This window comes from Narcine bancroftii, chromosome 11 (assembly GCF_036971445.1).
Source record: "Narcine bancroftii isolate sNarBan1 chromosome 11, sNarBan1.hap1, whole genome shotgun sequence".
Lineage (NCBI taxonomy): Eukaryota > Metazoa > Chordata > Chondrichthyes > Torpediniformes > Narcinidae > Narcine > Narcine bancroftii.
In genome coordinates, this window is record NC_091479.1 from 13,791,772 (window position 1) to 13,813,226 (window position 21,455).

At 58.6% G+C, this 21,455-nt stretch overlaps 1 protein-coding gene across 1 annotated transcript in view; it reads right to left on the bottom strand.

Annotated features, from left to right (window-relative positions):
* Nucleotides 1-2,317: 2,317 nt before the first annotated feature.
* The window catches only part of LOC138745531 (zinc finger protein 208-like), a 38,914-nt gene continuing 19,776 nt past the window's right edge, over nucleotides 2,318-21,455 (bottom strand). Inside the window, exon 4 of the mRNA XM_069902669.1 lies at nucleotides 2,318-3,505. Coding sequence (XP_069758770.1) covers nucleotides 2,476-3,505 — 1,030 coding nt within the window. The 3' untranslated portion in view covers nucleotides 2,318-2,475. The remainder of the gene's footprint in view (nucleotides 3,506-21,455) is intronic.

Genomic DNA, 21,455 nt, shown 5'->3' on the forward strand with positions numbered 1-21,455 from the left:
GCAAAGTGATTGGGGCAGGCATGCTGAGAATCCCTTCTGTATAGTGAGTGGCATCAGACTGGGAGAAGCTGTCAAAGTGAGGTGGACACAGACTCAAATTTTATTTTTTGAAAATAAAATTAGACAGACAGCACAGTAACGGGCCATTTCGGTTGTGTCCATGCCGCCCAATTGACCTACACCCCCAGTACGTTTCAAATGTTGGTAGGAAACTGGATTGGCCAAGGAAAACCCACAAAGATACGGAGAAAATATAAATAGACCTTACAGACAGCACGTGATTCGAGTCCCAATCACTGGTGCTGTAATGGTGTTGCGCTAACCGCTGCGCGAAACGTACTCCCCCTCTTGCTTTCCAAAGGAAATGCCATGGAAAACTGCGTGCCTGCGGATAAATTGCCTCAAACAAGGCAGAATGAGCCCAAAAAAATTCAACATTCTTGTGAATTGTAAGGCGAGGATGGAGCATAGGAAGTGAGGGAGACAGGACCTTATGGAGATTCATGAAATCACCAAGGGCATGGAGAAGCTAGTCAGTCATCATCTTTTCCCCAAGATTGGGGGGGGGGGGGGGGGGGGCGGGGGAATCTAAAACTGCAAGGTGTAGATTTAAGGCAACAAGGGAAAGATTTTCAACAGACCCGGGCGTGGGAGAGGGGAACCATGACTCAGGAGTATATTGTTCCCGATGTGGCCTCCTCTGTATCAGAGACTGGATGCAAGACACGAAGTTCATTTTGTTGAGCACCTTCACTCTGCAAACAGGGACCTCTCGGTGAGCAACCATATCAATTGTAGGCCCCATTCCCACACCCACTTCTCTTTCCACGACCTTGTGCTCTACCAAACTGAGTCTACCTGCAAATTGAAGGAACCTCTAATATTCCATCTGGATCGTTTCCAACCAGATGGGATTAACATCATCTTCTCCAGTTTCCCTCTCCTCTGAGTCCCTCTCTCATTCCCTATTCTTCATCTCCTTTCCACCAGCTCCCAACTTCTCCCGTTTCCAATAAACCTCTCCTCTGAGTCCCTCTCTCTTTCCCTATTCCTCATCTCCTTTCCACCAGCTCCCAACTTATCCAGTTTCCAATAAACCTCTCCTCTGAGTCCCTCTCTCATTCCCTATTCCTCATCTCCTTTCCACCAGCTCCCAACTTCTCCCGTTTCCAATAAACCTCTCCTCTGAGTCCCTCTCTCTTTCCCTATTCCTCATCTCCTTTCCACCAGCTCCCAACTTCTCCCGTTTCCAATAAACCTCTCCTCTGAGTCCCTCTCTCTTTCCCTATTCCTCATCTCCTTTCCACCAGCTCCCAACTTCTCCAGTTTCCAATAAACCTCTCCTCTGAGTCCCTCTCTCATTCCCTATTCCTCATCTCCTTTCCACCAGCTCTCAACTTCTCCCGTTTCCAATAAACCTCTCCTCTGAGTCCCTCTCTCATTCCCTATTCCTCATCTCCTTTCCACCAGCTCCCAACTTCTCCCGTTTCCAATAAACCTCTCCTCTGAGTCCCTCTCTCTTTCCCTATTCCTCATCTCCTTTCCACCAGCTCCCAACTTCTCCAGTTTCCAATAAACCTCTCCTCTGAGTCCCTCTCTCATTCCCTATTCCTCATCTCCTTTCCACCAGCTCCCAACTTCTCCAGTTTCCAATAAACCTCTCCTCTGAGTCCCTCTCTCTTTCCCTATTCCTCATCTCCTTTCCACCAGCTCCCAACTTCTCCAGTTTCCAATAAACCTCTCCTCTGAGTCCCTCTCTCATTCCCTATTCCTCATCTCCTTTCCACCAGCTCCCAACTTCTCCCGTTTCCAATAAACCTCTCCTCTGAGTCACTCTCTCTTTCCCTATTCCTCATCTCCTTTCCACCAGCTCTCCACTCCCCTTCACAATGAGAGCTACCCCCTATCCTTTTTTGATCCTCCCTGCCCATCTGTATCCATCTATGACTCTGCCTCCCTCCTCTCCACCTTTTTATTCATACCTGGTTTCTCAAGGATTGCACTGCAGTCCTGGTGTCTGCAGACCCCCATTATTTAACTTTACTCAGTGTGGTGCGCATGTCGAATGAGCTGCCAAGCACCCCAATTCCACATTTCCCCAGCCTCCTCCATCACCAGAATAGGGAGAGAAGGATGAAGCTATCAGTTGACTTACAGTTTACAGGACTGGGCAAAATAGCAATTTAGCACAGAATTGATGGGCCAAATGACCTGCTTCTGTGCTGCTCTGTGGTTCAACAGTAGAAAGACCATTGAAATAATACTATATAAAGCACAAGTACAGCACTCACTATTCAACAGACACTACACCAGAGAGTCAACGTCCAGGTCATTTATTTGGCACATGCCAATTACATTAAGCTGCAGGACAGTGACAGGGCAGTTAAGATTAGCTGGATGGGGATGGGATGTTGGACATGGTCCGTCTCTTGTTAGAATAACAAGGGTGTGAGGTCAGATTAACAAGAATCCCGCTCACTTATGGACCTGCTGGTGCTTCAACAGGCCGGATAATTGGGAGAAGCTCTTGCTGCAGCTGAAGCAGGTGAAAGGCCTCTCGCCGGTGTGGACCCGCTGGTGGTTCTTCAGGCTGGAGGAGTGGGTGAAGCTCTTGCCACACTCGAGGCAGGTAAAGGGCCTCTCCCCAGTGTGGACCCTCTGGTGGGTCAGCAGGTTCGAGGTCTGGGTAAAGCACTTGCCGCACTCGAGGCAGGCAAATGGCTTTTCCTGGGTGTGGACACGTTGGTGCAGCCACAGGGTGGAGGTCTGGGTGAAGCACTTTCCACACTTGGGACAGAAGAATGGCTTTTCTCCAGTGTGCACCCGCTGATGGTTCAGCAGGTCGGAGGTCTGGGTGAATCCCTTGCAGCACTTGGGACAAGTGAAGGGCTTCTCCTCAGTGTGGATCCATTGATGTTTCTCAAGGTTTGCCCATGTGGTGAAGGACTTCTTGCACTCAGGGCAGCTGTAGGGCCTCTCCCCGGTGTGAACCCGCTGGTGGGTTTTCAGATTGAAGATCTGGATGAAGCCCTTGCCACACTCAGGGCAGGTGAAGGGCTTCTCCCCGGTGTGGATCCGCTGGTGGGTCCTCAGGTTGGAGTTGTGAGTGAAGCCCTTGCCGCACTCAGGGCAGGTGAAGGGCCTCTCCCCGGTGTGGACCCACTGGTGATTCCTCAGGCTGGAGTTGTGAGTGAAGCCCTTGCCGCACTCAGGGCAGGTGAAGGGCCTCTCCCCGGTGTGGACCCGCTGGTGGGTCCTCAGGCTGGAGGTCTGAGTGAAGCCCTTGCCACACTCAGGGCAGTTGAAGGGTTTCTCCCCCGTGTGGACCCACTGGTGCTTGTCAAGGTTTGACAAAGTGGTGAAAGCCTTCTTGCACTCGGGGCAGGTGAAGGGTCTCTCCCCAGTGTGGAGCCTCTGGTGGGTCCTCAAATTGGAGATCTGGGTGAAGCCCTTGCCGCACTCAGGGCAGGTGAAGGGTCTCTCCCCCGTGTGGACCCTCTGGTGCCTCGTTAAGTCACTGGACCCTTTGAAGTTCTTCCCGCAGGCGGAGCACTGAAACGGGTTCATGGGGACCAGAGGGGGGGGGACCAGAGGGGGGGGGACACCAGGGGGGGGGGAGCAGAGGGGGGGGGGAGCAGGGGGGGGGGACCAGAGGGGGGGGGGACCAGAGGGGGGGGGGACCAGAGGGGAGGGGGGACCAGAGGGGGGGGGGGACCAGAGGGGGGGGGGACCAGAGGGGGGGGGACCAGAGGGGGGGGGACACCAGAGGGGGGGGGACACCAGAGGGGGGGGGACACCAGAGGGGGGGGGACACCAGAGGGGGGGGGACACCAGAGGGGGGGGGACACCAGAGGGGGGGGGGACACCAGAGGGGGGGGGACACCAGAGGGGGGGGGGACACCAGAGGGGGGGGGACACCAGAGGGGGGGGGAACCAGAGGGGGGGGCCAGAGGGGGGGGCCAGAGGGGGGGGGCCAGGGGATAGATCAATGCAGTCCTGTCCCGGGCGTGCGCAGCCCGATGCCGGCTCCCGGACAGCGGGTTCAATCAAGGCCGAGGCCGGGTGCCGGGGGGAAGCGCCCTCCAGCCGGCCGTGAGCAACCCCGGGCCCCGCAAAGAACAGCTTCACCGATCCCTTTCCTGCAGGTTTCCCTTTCGATCTCTCCCCCCTCTCCCCTTTTATTCCTCTACTTCCCGGTTCCCCGGACACTTCCGGCTCAGCGCGGTCCCTCCTCCCGAGGTCCAGCCGTCACGTGATCAGGGCCCGTGCACTTCGCCCCCTCTCCTCCGGCGTGTGCGCGCTGACGTCAGCCGGCCCGCGTGCGTCCCCTCAGCGCCGTCCCCTCCGCGACCGGGCAGGTGGAGGTGAGACTCGCCCGTGGTTGGCGGGCGGCACCGGGGACCCCACTGTCGGGGGGCGGGTGAGGGAATGGAAAGGCCCGGGGTGGGGGTGGGGGTGGCAGTGGGAGTTGTGTTGGGGGTGGGGTGGGAGTTGGGTGGGTGCGGTTGGGGGTTGGGTGGGGTGGTTGGTTGGTGGTGGGGTTGGAGTTGGGTGGGTGCGGTTGGGGGTTCGGTGGGGTGGTGGGTTGGTGGTGGGGTTGGAGTTGGGTTGGAGTTGGGTGGGTGCGGTTGGGGGGTGGGTGGGGTGGTGGGTTGGTGGTGGGGTTGGAGTTGGGTTGGAGTTGGGTGGGTGCGGTTGGGGGTTGGGTGGGGTGGTGGGTTGGTGGTGGGGTTGGAGTTGGGTTGGAGTTGGGTGGGTGCGGTTGGGGGTTGGGTGGGGTGGTGGAGTTGGAGTTGGGTTGGAGTTGGGTGGGTGCGGTTGGGGGTGGGTGCGGTTGGGGGTGGGTGCGGTTGGGGGTTGGGTGGGGTGGTGGGTTGGTGGTGGGGTTGGAGTTGGGTTGGAGTTGGGTGGGTGCGGTTGGGGGTTGGGTGGGGTGGTGGGTTGGTGGTGGGGTTGGAGTTGGGTTGGAGTTGGGTGGGTGCGGTTGGGGGTTGGGTGGGGTGGTGGGTTGGTGGTGGGGTTGGAGTTGGGTTGGAGTTGGATGGGTGCGGTTGGGGGTGGGTGCGGTTGGGGGTTGGGTGGGGTGGTGGGTTGGTGGTGGGGTTGGAGTTGGGTGGGTGCGGTTGGGGGTTGGGTGGGGTGGTGGGTTGGTGGTGGGGTTGGAGTTGGGTTGGAGTTGGGTGGGTGCGGTTGGGGGTTCGGTGGGGTGGTGGGTTGGTGGTGGGGTTGGAGTTGGGTTGGAGTTGGGTGGGTGCGGTTGGGGGGTGGGTGGGGTGGTGGGTTGGTGGTGGGGTTGGAGTTGGGTTGGAGTTGGGTGGGTGCTTTTGGGGGTTGGGTGGGGTGGTGGGTTGGTGGTGGGGTTGGAGTTGGGTTGGAGTTGGGTGGGTGCGGTTGGGGGTTGGGTGGGGTGGTGGAGTTGGAGTTGGGTTGGAGTTGGGTGGGTGCGGTTGGGGGTGGGTGCGGTTGGGGGTTGGGTGGGGTGGTGGGTTGGTGGTGGGGTTGGAGTTGGGTTGGAGTTGGGTGGGTGCGGTTGGGGGTTGGGTGGGGTGGTGGGTTGGTGGTGGGGTTGGAGTTGGGTTGGAGTTGGGTGGGTGCGGTTGGGGGTTGGGTGGGGTGGTGGGTTGGTGGTGGGGTTGGAGTTGGGTTGGAGTTGGATGGGTGCGGTTGGGGGTGGGTGCGGTTGGGGGTTGGGTGGGGTGGTGGGTTGGTGGTGGGGTTGGAGTTGGGTGGGTGCGGTTGGGGGTTGGGTGGGGTGGTGGGTTGGTGGTGGGGTTGGAGTTGGGTTGGAGTTGGGTGGGTGCGGTTGGGGGTTGGGTGGGGTGGTGGGTTGGTGGTGGGGTTGGAGTTGGGTTGGAGTTGGGTGGGTGCGGTTGGGGGTTGGGTGGGGTGGTGGAGTTGGAGTTGGGTTGGAGTTGGGTGGGTGCGGTTGGGGGGTGGGTGGGGTGGTGGAGTTGGAGTTGGGTTGGAGTTGGGTGGGTGCGGTTGGGGGGTGGGTGCGGTTGGGGGTTCGGTGGGGTGGTGGGTTGGTGGTGGGGTTGGAGTTGGGTTGGAGTTGGGTGGGTGCGGTTGGAGGTTGGGTGGGGTGGTGGGTTGGTGGTGGGGTTGGAGTTGGGTTGGAGTTGGGTGGGTGCGGTTGGGGGTTGGGTGGGGTGGTGGGTTGGTGGTGGGGTTGGAGTTGGGTTGGAGTTGGGTGGGTGCGGTTGGGGGTTGGGTGGGGTGGTGGGTTGGTGGTGGGGTTGGAGTTGGGTGGGTGCGGTTGGGGGTTGGGTGCGGTGGTGGGTTGGTGGTGGGGTTGGAGTTGGGTTGGAGTTGGGTGGGTGCGGTTGGGGGTTGGGTGCGGTGGTGGGTTGGTGGTGGGGTTGGAGTTGGGTGGGTGCGGTTGGGGGTTGGGTGGGGTGGTGGGTTGTTGGTGGGGTTGGAGTTGGGTGGGTGCGGTTGGGGGTTCGGTGGGGTGGTGGGTTGGTGGTGGGGTTGGAGTTGGGTTGGAGTTGGGTGGGTGCGGTTGGGGGTTGGGTGGGGTGGTGGTTTGGTGGTGGGGTTGGAGTTGGGTTGGAGTTGGGTGGGTGCGGTTGGGGGTTGGGTGGGGTGGTTGGTTGGTGGTGGGGTTGGAGTTGGGTGGGTGCGGTTGGGGGGTGGGTGCGGTTGGGGGTTGGGTGGGGTGGTGGGTTGGTGGTGGGTTGGAGTTGGGTTGGAGTTGGGTGGGTGTGGTTGGGGGTTGGGTGGGGTGGTTGGTTGGTGGTGGGGTTGGAGTTGGGTGGGTGCGGTTGGGGGGGGTGCGGTTGGGGGTGGGTGCGGTTGGGGGGTGGGTGCGGTTGGGGGGTGGGTGCGGTTGGGGGGTGGGTGCGGTTGGGGGGTGGGTGCGGTTGGGGGGTGGGTGCGGTTGGGGGGTGGGTGCGGTTGGGGGGTGGGTGCGGTTGGGGGGTGGTGCGGTTGGGGGTGGGTGCGGTTGGGGGGTGGGTGCGGTTGGGGGGTGGGTGCGGTTGGGGGGTGGGTGCGGTTGGGGGGTGGGTGCGGTTGGGGGGTGGGTGCGGTTGGGGGGTGGGTGCGGTTGGGGGGTGGGTGCGGTTGGGGGGTGGGTGCGGTTGGGGGGGGTTGGGGGTTGGTGCGGTGGTGGGTTGGTGGTGGGGTTGGAGTTGGGTTGGAGTTGGGTGGGTGCGGTTGGGGGTTGGGTGGGGTGGTGGTTTGTGGTGGGGTTGGAGTTGGGTTGGAGTTGGGTGGGTGCGGTTGGGGGTTGGGTGGGGTGGTGGAGTTGGTGGTGGGGTTGGAGTTGGGTTGGAGTTGGGTGGGTGCGGTTGGGGGTTGGGTGGGGTGGTGGGTTGGTGGTGGGGTTGGAGTTGGGTTGGAGTTGGGTGGGTGCGGTTGGGGGTTGGGTGGGGTGGTGGTTTGGTGGTGGGGTTGGAGTTGGGTTGGAGTTGGGTGGGTGCGGTTGGGGGTTGGGTGGGGTGGTTGGTTGGTGGTGGGGTTGGAGTTGGGTTGGAGTTGGGTGGGTGCGGTTGGGGGTTGGGTGGGGTGGTGGAGTTGGTGGTGGGGTTGGAGTTGGGTTGGAGTTGGGTGGGTGCGGTTGGGGGTTGGGTGGGGTGGTGGGTTGGTGGTGGGGTTGGAGTTGGGTTGGAGTTGGGTGGGTGCGGTTGGGGGTTGGGTGGGGTGGTGGGTTGGTGGTGGGGTTGGAGTTGGGTGGGTGCGGTTGGGGTTGGGTGCGGTGGTGGGTTGGTGGTGGGGTTGGAGTTGGGTTGGAGTTGGGTGGGTGCGGTTGGGGGTTGGGTGCGGTGGTGGGTTGGTGGTGGGGTTGGAGTTGGGTGGGTGCGGTTGGGGTTGGGTGGGGTGGTTGGTTGGTGGTGGGGTTGGAGTTGGGTGGAGTTGGGTGGGTGCGGTTGGGGGTTGGGTGGGGTGGTGGGTTGGTGGTGGGGTTGGAGTTGGGTTGGAGTTGGGTGGGTGCGGTTGGGGGTTGGGTGGGGTGGTGGTTTGGTGGTGGGGTTGGAGTTGGGTTGGAGTTGGGTGGGTGCGGTTGGGGGTTGGGTGGGGTGGTTGGTTGGTGGTGGGGTTGGAGTTGGGTTGGAGTTGGGTGGGTGCGGTTGGGGGTTGGGTGGGGTGGTGGAGTTGGTGGTGGGGTTGGAGTTGGGTTGGAGTTGGGTGGGTGCGGTTGGGGGTTGGGTGGGGTGGTGGGTTGGTGGTGGGGTTGGAGTTGGGTTGGAGTTGGGTGGGTGCGGTTGGGGGTTGGGTGGGGTGGTGGGTTGGTGGTGGGGTTGGAGTTGGGTGGGTGCGGTTGGGGGTTGGGTGCGGTGGTGGGTTGGTGGTGGGGTTGGAGTTGGGTTGGAGTTGGGTGGGTGCGGTTGGGGGTTGGGTGCGGTGGTGGGTTGGTGGTGGGGTTGGAGTTGGGTGGGTGCGGTTGGGGGTTGGGTGGGGGGGTGGTTGGTTGGTGGTGGGGTTGGAGTTGGGTGGAGTTGGGTGGGTGCGGTTGGGGGTTGGGTGGGGTGGTGGGTTGGTGGTGGGGTTGGAGTTGGGTTGGAGTTGGGTGGGTGCGGTTGGGGGGTGGGTGCGGTTGGGGTTGGGTGGGGTGGTGGGTTGGTGGTGGGGTTGGAGTTGGGTGGGTGCGGTTGGGGGTTGGGTGGGGTGGTGGGTTGGTGGTGGGGTTGGAGTTGGGTGGAGTTGGGTGGGTGCGGTTGGGGGTTGGGTGGGTGCGGTTGGGGGTTGGGTGGGGTGGTGGGTTGGTGGTGGGGTTGGAGTTGGGTTGGAGTTGGGTGGGTGCGGTTGGGGGTTGGGTGCGGTGGTGGGTTGGTGGTGGGGTTGGAGTTGGGTGGGTGCGGTTGGGGGTTGGGTGGGGTGGTGGGTTGGTGGTGGGGTTGGAGTTGGGTTGGAGTTGGGTGGGTGCGGTTGGGGGTTGGGTGCGGTGGTGGGTTGGTGGTGGGGTTGGAGTTGGGTGGGTGCGGTTGGGGGTTGGGTGGGGTGGTGGGTTGGTGGTGGGGTTGGAGTTGGGTGGGTGCGGTTGGGGTTTCGGTGGGGTGGTGGGTTGGTGGTGGGGTTGGAGTTGGGTTGGAGTTGGGTGGGTGCGGTTGGGGGTTGGGTGGGGTGGTGGTTTGGTGGTGGGGTTGGAGTTGGGTTGGAGTTGGGTGGGTGCGGTTGGGGGTTGGGTGGGGTGGTTGGTTGGTGGTGGGGTTGGAGTTGGGTGGGTGCGGTTGGGGGGTGGGTGCGGTTGGGGGTTGGGTGGGGTGGTGGGTTGGTGGTGGGGTTGGAGTTGGGTTGGAGTTGGGTGGGTGTGGTTGGGGGTTGGGTGGGGTGGTTGGTTGGTGGTGGGGTTGGAGTTGGGTTGGAGTTGGGTGGGTGCGGTTGGGGGTTGGGTGCGGTGGTGGGTTGGTGGTGGGGTTGGAGTTGGGTGGGTGCGGTTGGGGGTTGGGTGGGGTGGTGGGTTGGTGGTGGGGTTGGAGTTGGGTGGGTGCGGTTGGGGGTTCGGTGGGGTGGTGGGTTGGTGGTGGGGTTGGAGTTGGGTTGGAGTTGGGTGGGTGCGGTTGGGGGTTGGGTGGGGTGGTGGTTTGGTGGTGGGGTTGGAGTTGGGTTGGAGTTGGGTGGGTGCGGTTGGGGGTTGGGTGGGGTGGTTGGTTGGTGGTGGGGTTGGAGTTGGGTGGGTGCGGTTGGGGGGTGGGTGCGGTTGGGGGTTGGGTGGGGTGGTGGGTTGGTGGTGGGGTTGGAGTTGGGTTGGAGTTGGGTGGGTGTGGTTGGGGGTTGGGTGGGGTGGTTGGTTGGTGGTGGGGTTGGAGTTGGGTGGAGTTGGGTGGGTGCGGTTGGGGGTTGGGTGGGGTGGTTGGTTGGTGGTGGGGTTGGAGTTGGGTGGAGTTGGGTGGGTGCGGTTGGGGGTTGGGTGGGGTGGTGGGTTGGTGGTGCGGTTGGAGTTGGGTTGGAGTTGGGTGGGTGCGGTTGGGGGGTGGGTGCGGTTGGGGGTTGGGTGGGGTGGTGGGTTGGTGGTGGGGTTGGAGTTGGGTGGGTGCGGTTGGGGGTTGGGTGGGGTGGTGGGTTGGTGGTGGGGTTGGAGTTGGGTGGAGTTGGGTGGGTGCGGTTGGGGGTTGGGTGGGTGCGGTTGGGGGTTGGGTGGGGTGGTGGGTTGGTGGTGGGGTTGGAGTTGGGTTGGAGTTGGGTGGGTGCGGTTGGGGGTTGGGTGCGGTGGTGGGTTGGTGGTGGGGTTGGAGTTGGGTGGGTGCGGTTGGGGGTTGGGTGGGGTGGTGGGTTGGTGGTGGGGTTGGAGTTGGGTTGGAGTTGGGTGGGTGCGGTTGGGGGTTGGGTGCGGTGGTGGGTTGGTGGTGGGGTTGGAGTTGGGTGGGTGCGGTTGGGGGTTGGGTGGGGTGGTGGGTTGGTGGTGGGGTTGGAGTTGGGTGGGTGCGGTTGGGGGTTCGGTGGGGTGGTGGGTTGGTGGTGGGGTTGGAGTTGGGTTGGAGTTGGGTGGGTGCGGTTGGGGGTTGGGTGGGGTGGTGGTTTGGTGGTGGGGTTGGAGTTGGGTTGGAGTTGGGTGGGTACGGTTGGGGGTTGGGTGGGGTGGTTGGTTGGTGGTGGGGTTGGAGTTGGGTGGGTGCTGTTGGGGGGTGGGTGCGGTTGGGGGTTGGGTGGGGTGGTGGGTTGGTGGTGGGGTTGGAGTTGGGTTGGAGTTGGGTGGGTGTGGTTGGGGGTTGGGTGGGGTGGTTGGTTGGTGGTGGGGTTGGAGTTGGGTGGAGTTGGGTGGGTGCGGTTGGGGGTTGGGTGGGGTGGTTGGTTGGTGGTGGGGTTGGAGTTGGGTGGAGTTGGGTGGGTGCGGTTGGGGGTTGGGTGGGGTGGTGGGTTGGTGGTGGGGTTGGAGTTGGGTTGGAGTTGGGTGGGTGCGGTTGGGGGTTGGGTGGGGTGGTGGGTTGGTGGTGGGGTTGGAGTTGGGTTGGAGTTGGGTGGGTGCGGTTGGGGGTTGGGTGGGGTGGTGGTTTGGTGGTGGGGTTGGAGTTGGGTTGGAGTTGGGTGGGTGCGGTTGGGGGTTGGGTGGGGTGGTTGGTTGGTGGTGGGGTTGGAGTTGGGTTGGAGTTGGGTGGGTGCGGTTGGGGGTTGGGTGGGGTGGTGGAGTTGGTGGTGGGGTTGGAGTTGGGTTGGAGTTGGGTGGGTGCGGTTGGGGGTTGGGTGGGGTGGTGGGTTGGTGGTGGGGTTGGAGTTGGGTTGGAGTTGGGTGGGTGCGGTTGGGGGTTGGGTGGGGTGGTGGGTTGGTGGTGGGGTTGGAGTTGGGTGGGTGCGGTTGGGGGTTGGGTGCGGTGGTGGGTTGGTGGTGGGGTTGGAGTTGGGTTGGAGTTGGGTGGGTGCGGTTGGGGGTTGGGTGCGGTGGTGGGTTGGTGGTGGGGTTGGAGTTGGGTGGGTGCGGTTGGGGGTTGGGTGGGGTGGTGGGTTGGTGGTGGGGTTGGAGTTGGGTGGGTGCGGTTGGGGGTTCGGTGGGGTGGTGGGTTGGTGGTGGGGTTGGAGTTGGGTTGGAGTTGGGTGGGTGCGGTTGGGGGTTGGGTGGGGTGGTGGTTTGGTGGTGGGGTTGGAGTTGGGTTGGAGTTGGGTGGGTGCGGTTGGGGGTTGGGTGGGGTGGTTGGTTGGTGGTGGGGTTGGAGTTGGGTTGGTGCGGTTGGGTGGTGGGTGCGGTTGGGGGTTGGGTGGGGTGGTGGGTTGGTGGTGGGGTTGGAGTTGGGTTGGAGTTGGGTGGGTGTGGTTGGGGGTTGGGTGGGGTGGTTGGTTGGTGGTGGGGTTGGAGTTGGGTGGAATTGGGTGGGTGCGGTTGGGGGTTGGGTGGGGTGGTTGGTTGGTGGTGGGGTTGGAGTTGGGTGGAGTTGGGTGGGTGCGGTTGGGGGTTGGGTGGGGTGGTGGGTTGGTGGTGGGGTTGGAGTTGGGTTGGAGTTGGGTGGGTGCGGTTGGGGGGTGGGTGCGGTTGGGGGTTGGGTGGGGTGGTGGGTTGGTGGTGGGGTTGGAGTTGGGTGGGTGCGGTTGGGGGTTGGGTGGGGTGGTGGGTTGGTGGTGGGGTTGGAGTTGGGTGGAGTTGGGTGGGTGCGGTTGGGGGTTGGGTGGGTGCGGTTGGGGGTTGGGTGGGGTGGTGGGTTGGTGGTGGGGTTGGAGTTGGGTTGGAGTTGGGTGGGTGCGGTTGGGGGTTGGGTGCGGTGGTGGGTTGGTGGTGGGGTTGGAGTTGGGTGGGTGCGGTTGGGGGTTGGGTGGGGTGGTGGGTTGGTGGTGGGGTTGGAGTTGGGTTGGAGTTGGGTGGGTGCGGTTGGGGGTTGGGTGCGGTGGTGGGTTGGTGGTGGGGTTGGAGTTGGGTGGGTGCGGTTGGGGGTTGGGTGGGGTGGTGGGTTGGTGGTGGGGTTGGAGTTGGGTGGGTGCGGTTGGGGGTTCGGTGGGGTGGTGGGTTGGTGGTGGGGTTGGAGTTGGGTTGGAGTTGGGTGGGTGCGGTTGGGGGTTGGGTGGGGTGGTGGTTTGGTGGTGGGGTTGGAGTTGGGTTGGAGTTGGGTGGGTGCGGTTGGGGGTTGGGTGGGGTGGTTGGTTGGTGGTGGGGTTGGAGTTGGGTGGGTGCGGTTGGGGGGTGGGTGCGGTTGGGGGTTGGGTGGGGTGGTGGGTTGGTGGTGGGGTTGGAGTTGGGTTGGAGTTGGGTGGGTGTGGTTGGGGGTTGGGTGGGGTGGTTGGTTGGTGGTGGGGTTGGAGTTGGGTTGGAGTTGGGTGGGTGCGGTTGGGGGTTGGGTGCGGTGGTGGGTTGGTGGTGGGGTTGGAGTTGGGTGGGTGCGGTTGGGGGTTGGGTGGGGTGGTGGGTTGGTGGTGGGGTTGGAGTTGGGTGGGTGCGGTTGGGGGTTCGGTGGGGTGGTGGGTTGGTGGTGGGGTTGGAGTTGGGTTGGAGTTGGGTGGGTGCGGTTGGGGGTTGGGTGGGGTGGTGGTTTGGTGGTGGGGTTGGAGTTGGGTTGGAGTTGGGTGGGTGCGGTTGGGGGTTGGGTGGGGTGGTTGGTTGGTGGTGGGGTTGGAGTTGGGTGGGTGCGGTTGGGGGGTGGGTGCGGTTGGGGGTTGGGTGGGGTGGTGGGTTGGTGGTGGGGTTGGAGTTGGGTTGGAGTTGGGTGGGTGTGGTTGGGGGTTGGGTGGGGTGGTTGGTTGGTGGTGGGGTTGGAGTTGGGTGGAGTTGGGTGGGTGCGGTTGGGGGTTGGGTGGGGTGGTTGGTTGGTGGTGGGGTTGGAGTTGGGTGGAGTTGGGTGGGTGCGGTTGGGGGTTGGGTGGGGTGGTGGGTTGGTGGTGCGGTTGGAGTTGGGTTGGAGTTGGGTGGGTGCGGTTGGGGGGTGGGTGCGGTTGGGGGTTGGGTGGGGTGGTGGGTTGGTGGTGGGGTTGGAGTTGGGTGGGTGCGGTTGGGGGTTGGGTGGGGTGGTGGGTTGGTGGTGGGGTTGGAGTTGGGTGGAGTTGGGTGGGTGCGGTTGGGGGTTGGGTGGGTGCGGTTGGGGGTTGGGTGGGGTGGTGGGTTGGTGGTGGGGTTGGAGTTGGGTTGGAGTTGGGTGGGTGCGGTTGGGGGTTGGGTGCGGTGGTGGGTTGGTGGTGGGGTTGGAGTTGGGTGGGTGCGGTTGGGGGTTGGGTGGGGTGGTGGGTTGGTGGTGGGGTTGGAGTTGGGTTGGAGTTGGGTGGGTGCGGTTGGGGGTTGGGTGCGGTGGTGGGTTGGTGGTGGGGTTGGAGTTGGGTGGGTGCGGTTGGGGGTTGGGTGGGGTGGTGGGTTGGTGGTGGGGTTGGAGTTGGGTGGGTGCGGTTGGGGGTTCGGTGGGGTGGTGGGTTGGTGGTGGGGTTGGAGTTGGGTTGGAGTTGGGTGGGTGCGGTTGGGGGTTGGGTGGGGTGGTGGTTTGGTGGTGGGGTTGGAGTTGGGTTGGAGTTGGGTGGGTACGGTTGGGGGTTGGGTGGGGTGGTTGGTTGGTGGTGGGGTTGGAGTTGGGTGGGTGCGGTTGGGGGGTGGGTGCGGTTGGGGGTTGGGTGGGGTGGTGGGTTGGTGGTGGGGTTGGAGTTGGGTTGGAGTTGGGTGGGTGTGGTTGGGGGTTGGGTGGGGTGGTTGGTTGGTGGTGGGGTTGGAGTTGGGTGGAGTTGGGTGGGTGCGGTTGGGGGTTGGGTGGGGTGGTTGGTTGGTGGTGGGGTTGGAGTTGGGTGGAGTTGGGTGGGTGCGGTTGGGGGTTGGGTGGGGTGGTGGGTTGGTGGTGGGGTTGGAGTTGGGTTGGAGTTGGGTGGGTGCGGTTGGGGGTTGGGTGGGGTGGTGGGTTGGTGGTGGGGTTGGAGTTGGGTTGGAGTTGGGTGGGTGCGGTTGGGGGTTGGGTGGGGTGGTGGGTTGGTGGTGGGGTTGGAGTTGGGTTGGAGTTGGGTGGGTGCGGTTGGGGGTTGGGTGGGGTGGTGGGTTGGTGGTGGGGTTGGAGTTGGGTTGGAGTTGGGTGGGTGCGGTTGGGGGTTGGGTGGGGTGGTGGGTTGGTGGTGGGGTTGGAGTTGGGTTGGAGTTGGGTGGGTGCGGTTGGGGGTTGGGTGGGGTGGTGGGTTGGTGGTGGGGTTGGAGTTGGGTTGGAGTTGGGTGGGTGCGGTTGGGGGTTGGGTGGGGTGGTTGGTTGGTGGTGGGGTTGGAGTTGGGTGGAGTTGGGTGGGTGCGGTTGGGGGTTGGGTGGGGTGGTTGGTTGGTGGTGGGGTTGGAGTTGGGTGGAGTTGGGTGGGTGCGGTTGGGGGTTGGGTGGGGTGGTGGGTTGGTGGTGGGGTTGGAGTTGGGTTGGAGTTGGGTGGGTGCGGTTGGGGGTTGGGTGGGGTGGTGGGTTGGTGGTGGGGTTGGAGTTGGGTGGAGTTGGGTGGGTGCGGTTGGGGGTTGGGTGGGGTGGTGGGTTGGTGGTGGGGTTGGAGTTGGGTGGAGTTGGGTGGGTGCGGTTGGGGGTTGGGTGGGGTGGTGGGTTGGTGGTGGGTTGGTGGTGGGGTTGGAGTTGGGTGGAGTTGGGTGGGTGCGGTTGGGGGTTGGGTGGGGTGGTGGGTTGGTGGTGGGGTTGGAGTTGGGTTGGAGTTGGGTGGGTGCGGTTGGGGGTTGGGTGGGGGGTTGCGAGTGGGGTGGTGGGGTTGGAGTTGGGTGGAGTTGGGTGGGTGCGGTTGGGGGTTGGGTGGGGTGGTGGGTTGGTGGTGGGGTTGGAGTTGGGTGGAGTTGGGTGGGTGCGGTTGGGGGTTGGGTGGGGTGGTGGGTTGGTGGTGGGGTTGGAGTTGGGTTGGAGTTGGGTGGGTGCGGTTGGGGGTTGGGTGGGGTGGTGGGTTGGTGGTGGGGTTGGAGTTGGGTTGGAGTTGGGTGGGTGCGGTTGGGGGTTGGGTGGGGTGGTGGGTTGGCGGTGGGGTTGGAGTTGGGTGGGTGCGGTTGTATGTTGGGTGTGTTGTGTTGGGGGTTGGGTTGGAGTTGGGTGGGTGCGGTTGTGTTGGGGGTTGGGTTGGAGTTGGGTGGGTGCGGTTGGGGGTTGGGTTGGAGTTGTGTGGGTGCGGTTGGGGGTTGGGTGGGGTGGTGGGTTGGTGGTGGGGTTGTAGTTGGGTGGGTGCGGTTGTATGTTGGGTGGGTTGTGTTGGGGGTTGGGTTGGAGTTGGGTGGTTGCAGTTGTGTTGGGGGTTGGGTTGGAGTTGGGTGGGTGCGGTTGGGGGTTGGGTGGGTTGTGTTGGGGGTTGGGTTGGAGTTGGGTGGGTGCGGTTGGGGGTTGGGTGGGGTGGTGGGTTGGTGGTGGGGTTGGAGTTGGGTGGAGTTGGGTGGAGTTGGGTGGAGTTGGGTGGAGTTGGGTGGAGTTGGGTGGAGTTGGGTGGAGTTGGGTGGAGTTGGGTGGAGTTGGGTGGGTGCGGTTGGGGGTTGGGTGGGGTGGTGGGTTGGTGGTGGGGTTGGAGTTGGGTTGGAGTTGGGTGGGTGCGGTTGGGGGTTCGGTGGGGTGGTGGGTTGGTGGTGGGGTTGGAGTTGGGTGGGTGCGGTTGTATGTTGGGTGGGTTGTGTTGGGGGTTGGGTTGGAGTTGGGTGGGTGCGGTTGTGTTGGGGGTTGGGTTGGAGTTGGGTGGGTGCGGTTGGGGGTTGGGTGGGTTGTGTTGGGGGTTGGGTTGGAGTTGGGTGGGTGCGGTTGGGGGTTGGGTGGGGTGGTGGGTTGGTGGTGGGGTTGGAGTTGGGTGGAGTTGGGTGGGTGCGGTTGGGGGTTGGGTGGGGTGGTGGGTTGGTGGTGGGGTTGGAGTTGGGTTGGAGTTGGGTGGGTGCGGTTGGGGGTTGGGTGGGGTGGTGGGTTGGTGGTGGGGTTGGAGTTGGGTTGGAGTTGGGTGGGTGCGGTTGGGGGTTGGGTGGGGTGGTGGGTTGGCGGTGGGGTTGGAGTTGGGTGGGTGAGGTTGTATGTTGGGTGGGTTGTGTTGGGGGTTGGGTTGGAGTTGGGTGGGTGCGGTTGTGTTGGGGGTTGGGTTGGAGTTGGGTGGGTGCGGTTGGGGGTTGGGTTGGAGTTGTGTGGGTGCGGTTGGGGGTTGGGTGGGGTGGTGGGTTGGTGGTGGGGTTGGAGTTGGGTGGGTGAGGTTGTATGTTGGGTGGGTTGTGTTGGGGGTTGGGTTGGAGTTGGGTGGGTGCGGTTGTGTTGGGGGTTGGGTTGGTGTTGGGTGGGTGCGGTTGGGGGTTGGGTGGGTTGTGTTGGGGGTTGGGTTGGAGTTGGGTGGGTGCGGTTGGGGGTTGGGGGTTGGGTGGGTTGTGTTGGGGGTTGGTTTGGAGTTGGGTGGGGTTGGGTGGTTGCGGGGGGAACCAGGGAGAAGCGTTGCTGGCGATGCCGAGGGAAGCCAGGGTGTCCGGCTTCAGCCTTTTGTCCACACCGACGCCGACTCTCTCGGGGAGAGGCCTTCCACCTTCACCAGGGGTCCACCAACCTTTGACACCATGGGCTCCTTGATCCCCACCCCCCACCGCCCCAGGCACGTTCCAAAGATGAATACTAATAACTCGACTGACGTGCAGTTGCCATTTGCATCAGTGAGCGAGACTGCATGACATTTACATGGTGCTCGGGCCTCCCAGCCAAACCAACCAATTGCCAAGTTACGCATGTGTCAATTAACCAAGCAAGTGATGACAGTTAACTTGGGACCGAGCCTCAACATACGGGGGAAGTAGACTTAAGGCAGGGGCCAATGCATAAGAGTTGGAGGAACTTAGCAGGTCTGAGCTGTGATGCAATCCAGCTCCATGGGGGCAGTTATAAAATTTGCTAAGAGATCTCTGGGACAGGCCAAATTTCCTTGGGCCTCTTAGGGTTGAAAGGTTTTAAATGTCGACACGCAGCACAGTCATCTGCCTGTGCTGCCCATATACATCAGTTAACTTACAATCCCTGTATGTTTCTGAAGGGTAGGGGAAAACCCACACAGACAAGAGGAATACAAACCCCTTCCAGACAGTGCTGGATTGGAACCTGGGTCACTGGTACTGTAATAGCATTGCACAAACCCGACGAACTGTACTGCTTTGTTATAGTATTTAGATTTCCGCTGCTGAAAGTACACTGAACTTCACCATCAACATTGTATTCAATCATTACACAAATTCATAAATGAGTATAGTTTACATTTTTAATAGGCCTCTGAGGTCAAATCATCCACATGAGAACCTCATAGCCAGTTCTGAGCTGCAGCTCCCTACACCGTGCAAGTTGCAATAGGTCATGACACTCCTCTATTTCCCCCACCGTCCTGTTATCTCATCCGCTTCTGTTGAAACCTGGCTTTTAATTCAAAATACTTCCTGCAGAACCTTTGGTTTTCAAATGAAAATTATCATTGCTCCCATTGCAGAAACCTTTGATTGACACAAATTAAACTAAAGGTCAACTAATTTCTAAAGTTTGAACTGGTGTTTGAACGAGCCCACGTTCTTGCTGTGTGAATGTCCGATTGTGACAAACCTTTCCATGTAACTTTTAAATGCCACTAACTGTCTAAATACTGCAACTCAAATAGCTGAATTGCTAAAACCAAGAAAAGTAAAGGCTTGGAATGAAGGTCTATTCTCGAGCTAGACTTGAGTAACCCCTAGAAGGTTAAGCATGTCTCTTAGTGTCCTTTGGAGGTAAAGATGTACAGTATAACCAATATTTCGGGCCTGAGCCCTTCGTCAAGGATTGAGTTTGTACTGCTCGTACCTTGACGAAGGGCTCAGGCCCAAAACGTAGATGCATAGCTTTACCTCCTATGAATGCAGCGAGACCTGCCAGTTCCTCCAGCAATTCTGTGCTTTTACTACAATCACAATTCGGCAGACCTTTGAGTTTAGTTTCAGAAGCATAAAGGATCGATTATTACGCTCCACCTCACTGGGAAGTGACGAATTTAAAAATATTCTTATTCGTATCTCAGAATCAAAGATCGAAACATGGGCTCTCAAGTGGCAGAAATTGAAAGTGGTCACTTACAGTAGTAGTTTGGAATTTCTCTGAATGCTTGGCATAGTGTTCAGGAAGGGAGACCAGAATATACTGGCCTGAGGTCTTGCCCTGTTACTAACAACTTACCTACCTTGGGACGGTTGGCGTAGCAGTGAGCACAACATCTTTACAGCACAAGCGATTAGGACCAGACCAGGATTCGAACCCCGTGCTATCTGTCAGGAGTTTAAATTTTAAAATAAGTTATTTGATTTTAACTGACAGAAACCATTGACTAATGACCACATTCAGGACAGGAACATTCAGACAGGTTCAGGTATGACTGCCCTGTTACCGAATAGCGGCTAGTGCAGTACTGTTACAACACCGATAATTGGGTCCGGGGATCAAATCCTGAGTCGTCTGGGGCTGGATTTACTTGAATTTTGAACAGTGGTTTTCAGACACTCAAAGACCACTTTTTTTTCCAATCACACAGCACCTGAGTAATCCCTATGCCATAGGTGCTCTGTGATTAGTACGTGAATGGGGGAAAAAATTGAGAACCACTCGACCCAATTGTTAATGAATTATTTTGCTTGAAAAAAATTGTCATTAGCTCATTTCCTTTGGACTTATGAAACTGTACACATAATAAGTCAATTAGGTACAATTAAAACAGTGCTTTTCAAATTTTTTCTTAACACTCACATACCTCCTTAAGCAATGCCTTACCAATCACAGAACACTTTTGGCACAGGGATTACTTAAGGTGCTGTGTGAGTGGGAAAAAAAAAGCTTGAAAACCACTGATTTATAAGAATGGAGGGATCTTGTAGAAAAGTATAGAATTATGAAAGGCATAGATAAGATAGAGGTAAGTAAGTTTCCAGCAACTCTCAACGGATTGAGCCTTCGCATCCAACTACCCTAACTAGAGCACAACTCCAAGACCAAAGATCTCTCTGTAGTATTATAACAGCGGAATTTTTTTTCCCCCCCATAAAACACAACTCAATATTTATCCTTTTATACTTATGTAATTTAATGATATTTATCGTTAACTAGTAAATATTGTTTTACCTGTGTAGCTGCAGCAAGGAGAATTTTGGTGTATCTGTACGTAGTATGTTAAATTATTTTTAGAGATACAGCACAGTTACAGGCCCTTCCGGCCTGTGCTGCCCATCTTCATCCATGTGACCAAGACCAATTTCAAGACAATAAATTTTGATTTTACCCTACCATTGCCCTATGTCTTTGGAGCGCGGGAGGAAACCGCAGCGTCTGGAGGAAATCCATGTGGACACAGGGAGAGCGTACAAACTGCTTGCAAGACAGTGCCAGATTCAAACCTGGATCTCTTGCACTGCAATAGCATTGCACTAACTGCTATACAAACGTGCCACCTTGTACGTATTACAGCGAACTCTCATCATCATTACATTAGGTATATCCATGGTCATGAAACAAGAAAGGGTGCAGAGGCTGTGATTGTAACCATGGTATTCTGGGCAGTAGATGGCACTCTCTTACTGAACAAAGTCCTTTTAGAACAAGAAACCATGAAGGAAGTTTCATTATTTTGGGGGACTGAAATATATGATTTAAATATACCCAATTGTAACAAATATCCATTTTCTTTTTTAAAATTTGCTGAATTCATTGCACATTAATTTTCCATTCAGAACAAGGTAGATGAATTGGCTGTGGAAATTGAGACAAACAAATACGATTTGATTGGGATTACAGAAACATGGCTGCAAGGTGGGCAAGCTTGGGAACTTAATATCCCGGGGTATACGATATTTAGGAGGGATCGGCAAGAAAGAAAAGGGGGTGGTGTAGTATTGATAGTGAGAGAAGGGACCGACACGATTGACAGAAAGTATATCAACTCGGAAGATGCGGAATCTATATGGGTAGAACTGAGGAATAGCAAGGGGCGGAAAACGTTAGTGGGGGTGGTATATAGGCCTCCAAATAGTAGAGTAGAGGTGAGGGAAGGCATTAAAAGAGAAGTTAGAAAAGCGTGCAATAAGGGAACAGCTGTCATCATGGGAGACTTTAATTTGCATAAAATACAGAGGAGGAGGAATTCCTTGAATGTTTACGGGACGGTTATCTAGACCAATATTTCGAGGAACCAACTCGGGAGCAGGCCATTTTAGATTGGGTATTATGCAATGATAAGGGGTTAATCAACAATCTTGTTGTACGAGGCCTTTTGGGTAGGAACGATCACAATATGATCGAATTCTCACTCGACATGGAGAGTGATGAAATTAAAACCGAGACTAAGGTCCTGAATTTAAATAAAGGGAATTATGATGGTATGAGACGGGAGTTGAGTAAGATTGATTGGGTGGTGTTTATGGGGGAGTTGACTGTGGATAGACAATGGAAAGCATTCACAGATCTAATGGAGAAATTGAAAAAATCGTTTATACTGGTTTGGCATAAAAATAAACCAAAAAAGGTGACGCAACCGTGGATAACAAGGGAAATTAGAGACAGCATTAGGTCCAAAGAGAGAGCATATCAATTGGCCAAAAAAGTACCACAACCGAAGACTGGGAGCAGTTCAAGATGCACCAAAGGAGGACAAAGGGATTAATCAAGAGAGCAAAAATAAATTACGAAAGTAAGCTTGCAGCAAATATAAAAACCGACTGCAAAAGCTTTTATAAATATGTCAAGAGGAAAAGATTGGTGAAATCCAGAGTAGGTCCCTTGCAGTCGGAATCAGGGGGAATATATAATGGGGAATAAGGAAATGGCAGACCAATTAAATTCTTACTTTAGTTCTGTTTTCACAAGAGAGGATACAAATAACCTCCCAAGGATGTTGGGAAACATAGAGACTAATGCAAGGAAGGAGCTGAAAGAAATCAGTATCTCTAAGGACACGGTCTTGGGGAAATTGAAGGCCGATAAATCCTAGGGGCCTGATAATCTACATCCTAGGGTACTTAAAGAAGTGGACATTCAGATAGCAGATGCTTTAAGAATTATTTTCCAGAACTCGATAGACTCAGGATCAGTACCCATGGATTGGAGGGTAGCTAATGTTACCCCACTATTTAAAAAGAGGGGTAGAGAAAAAGCGGG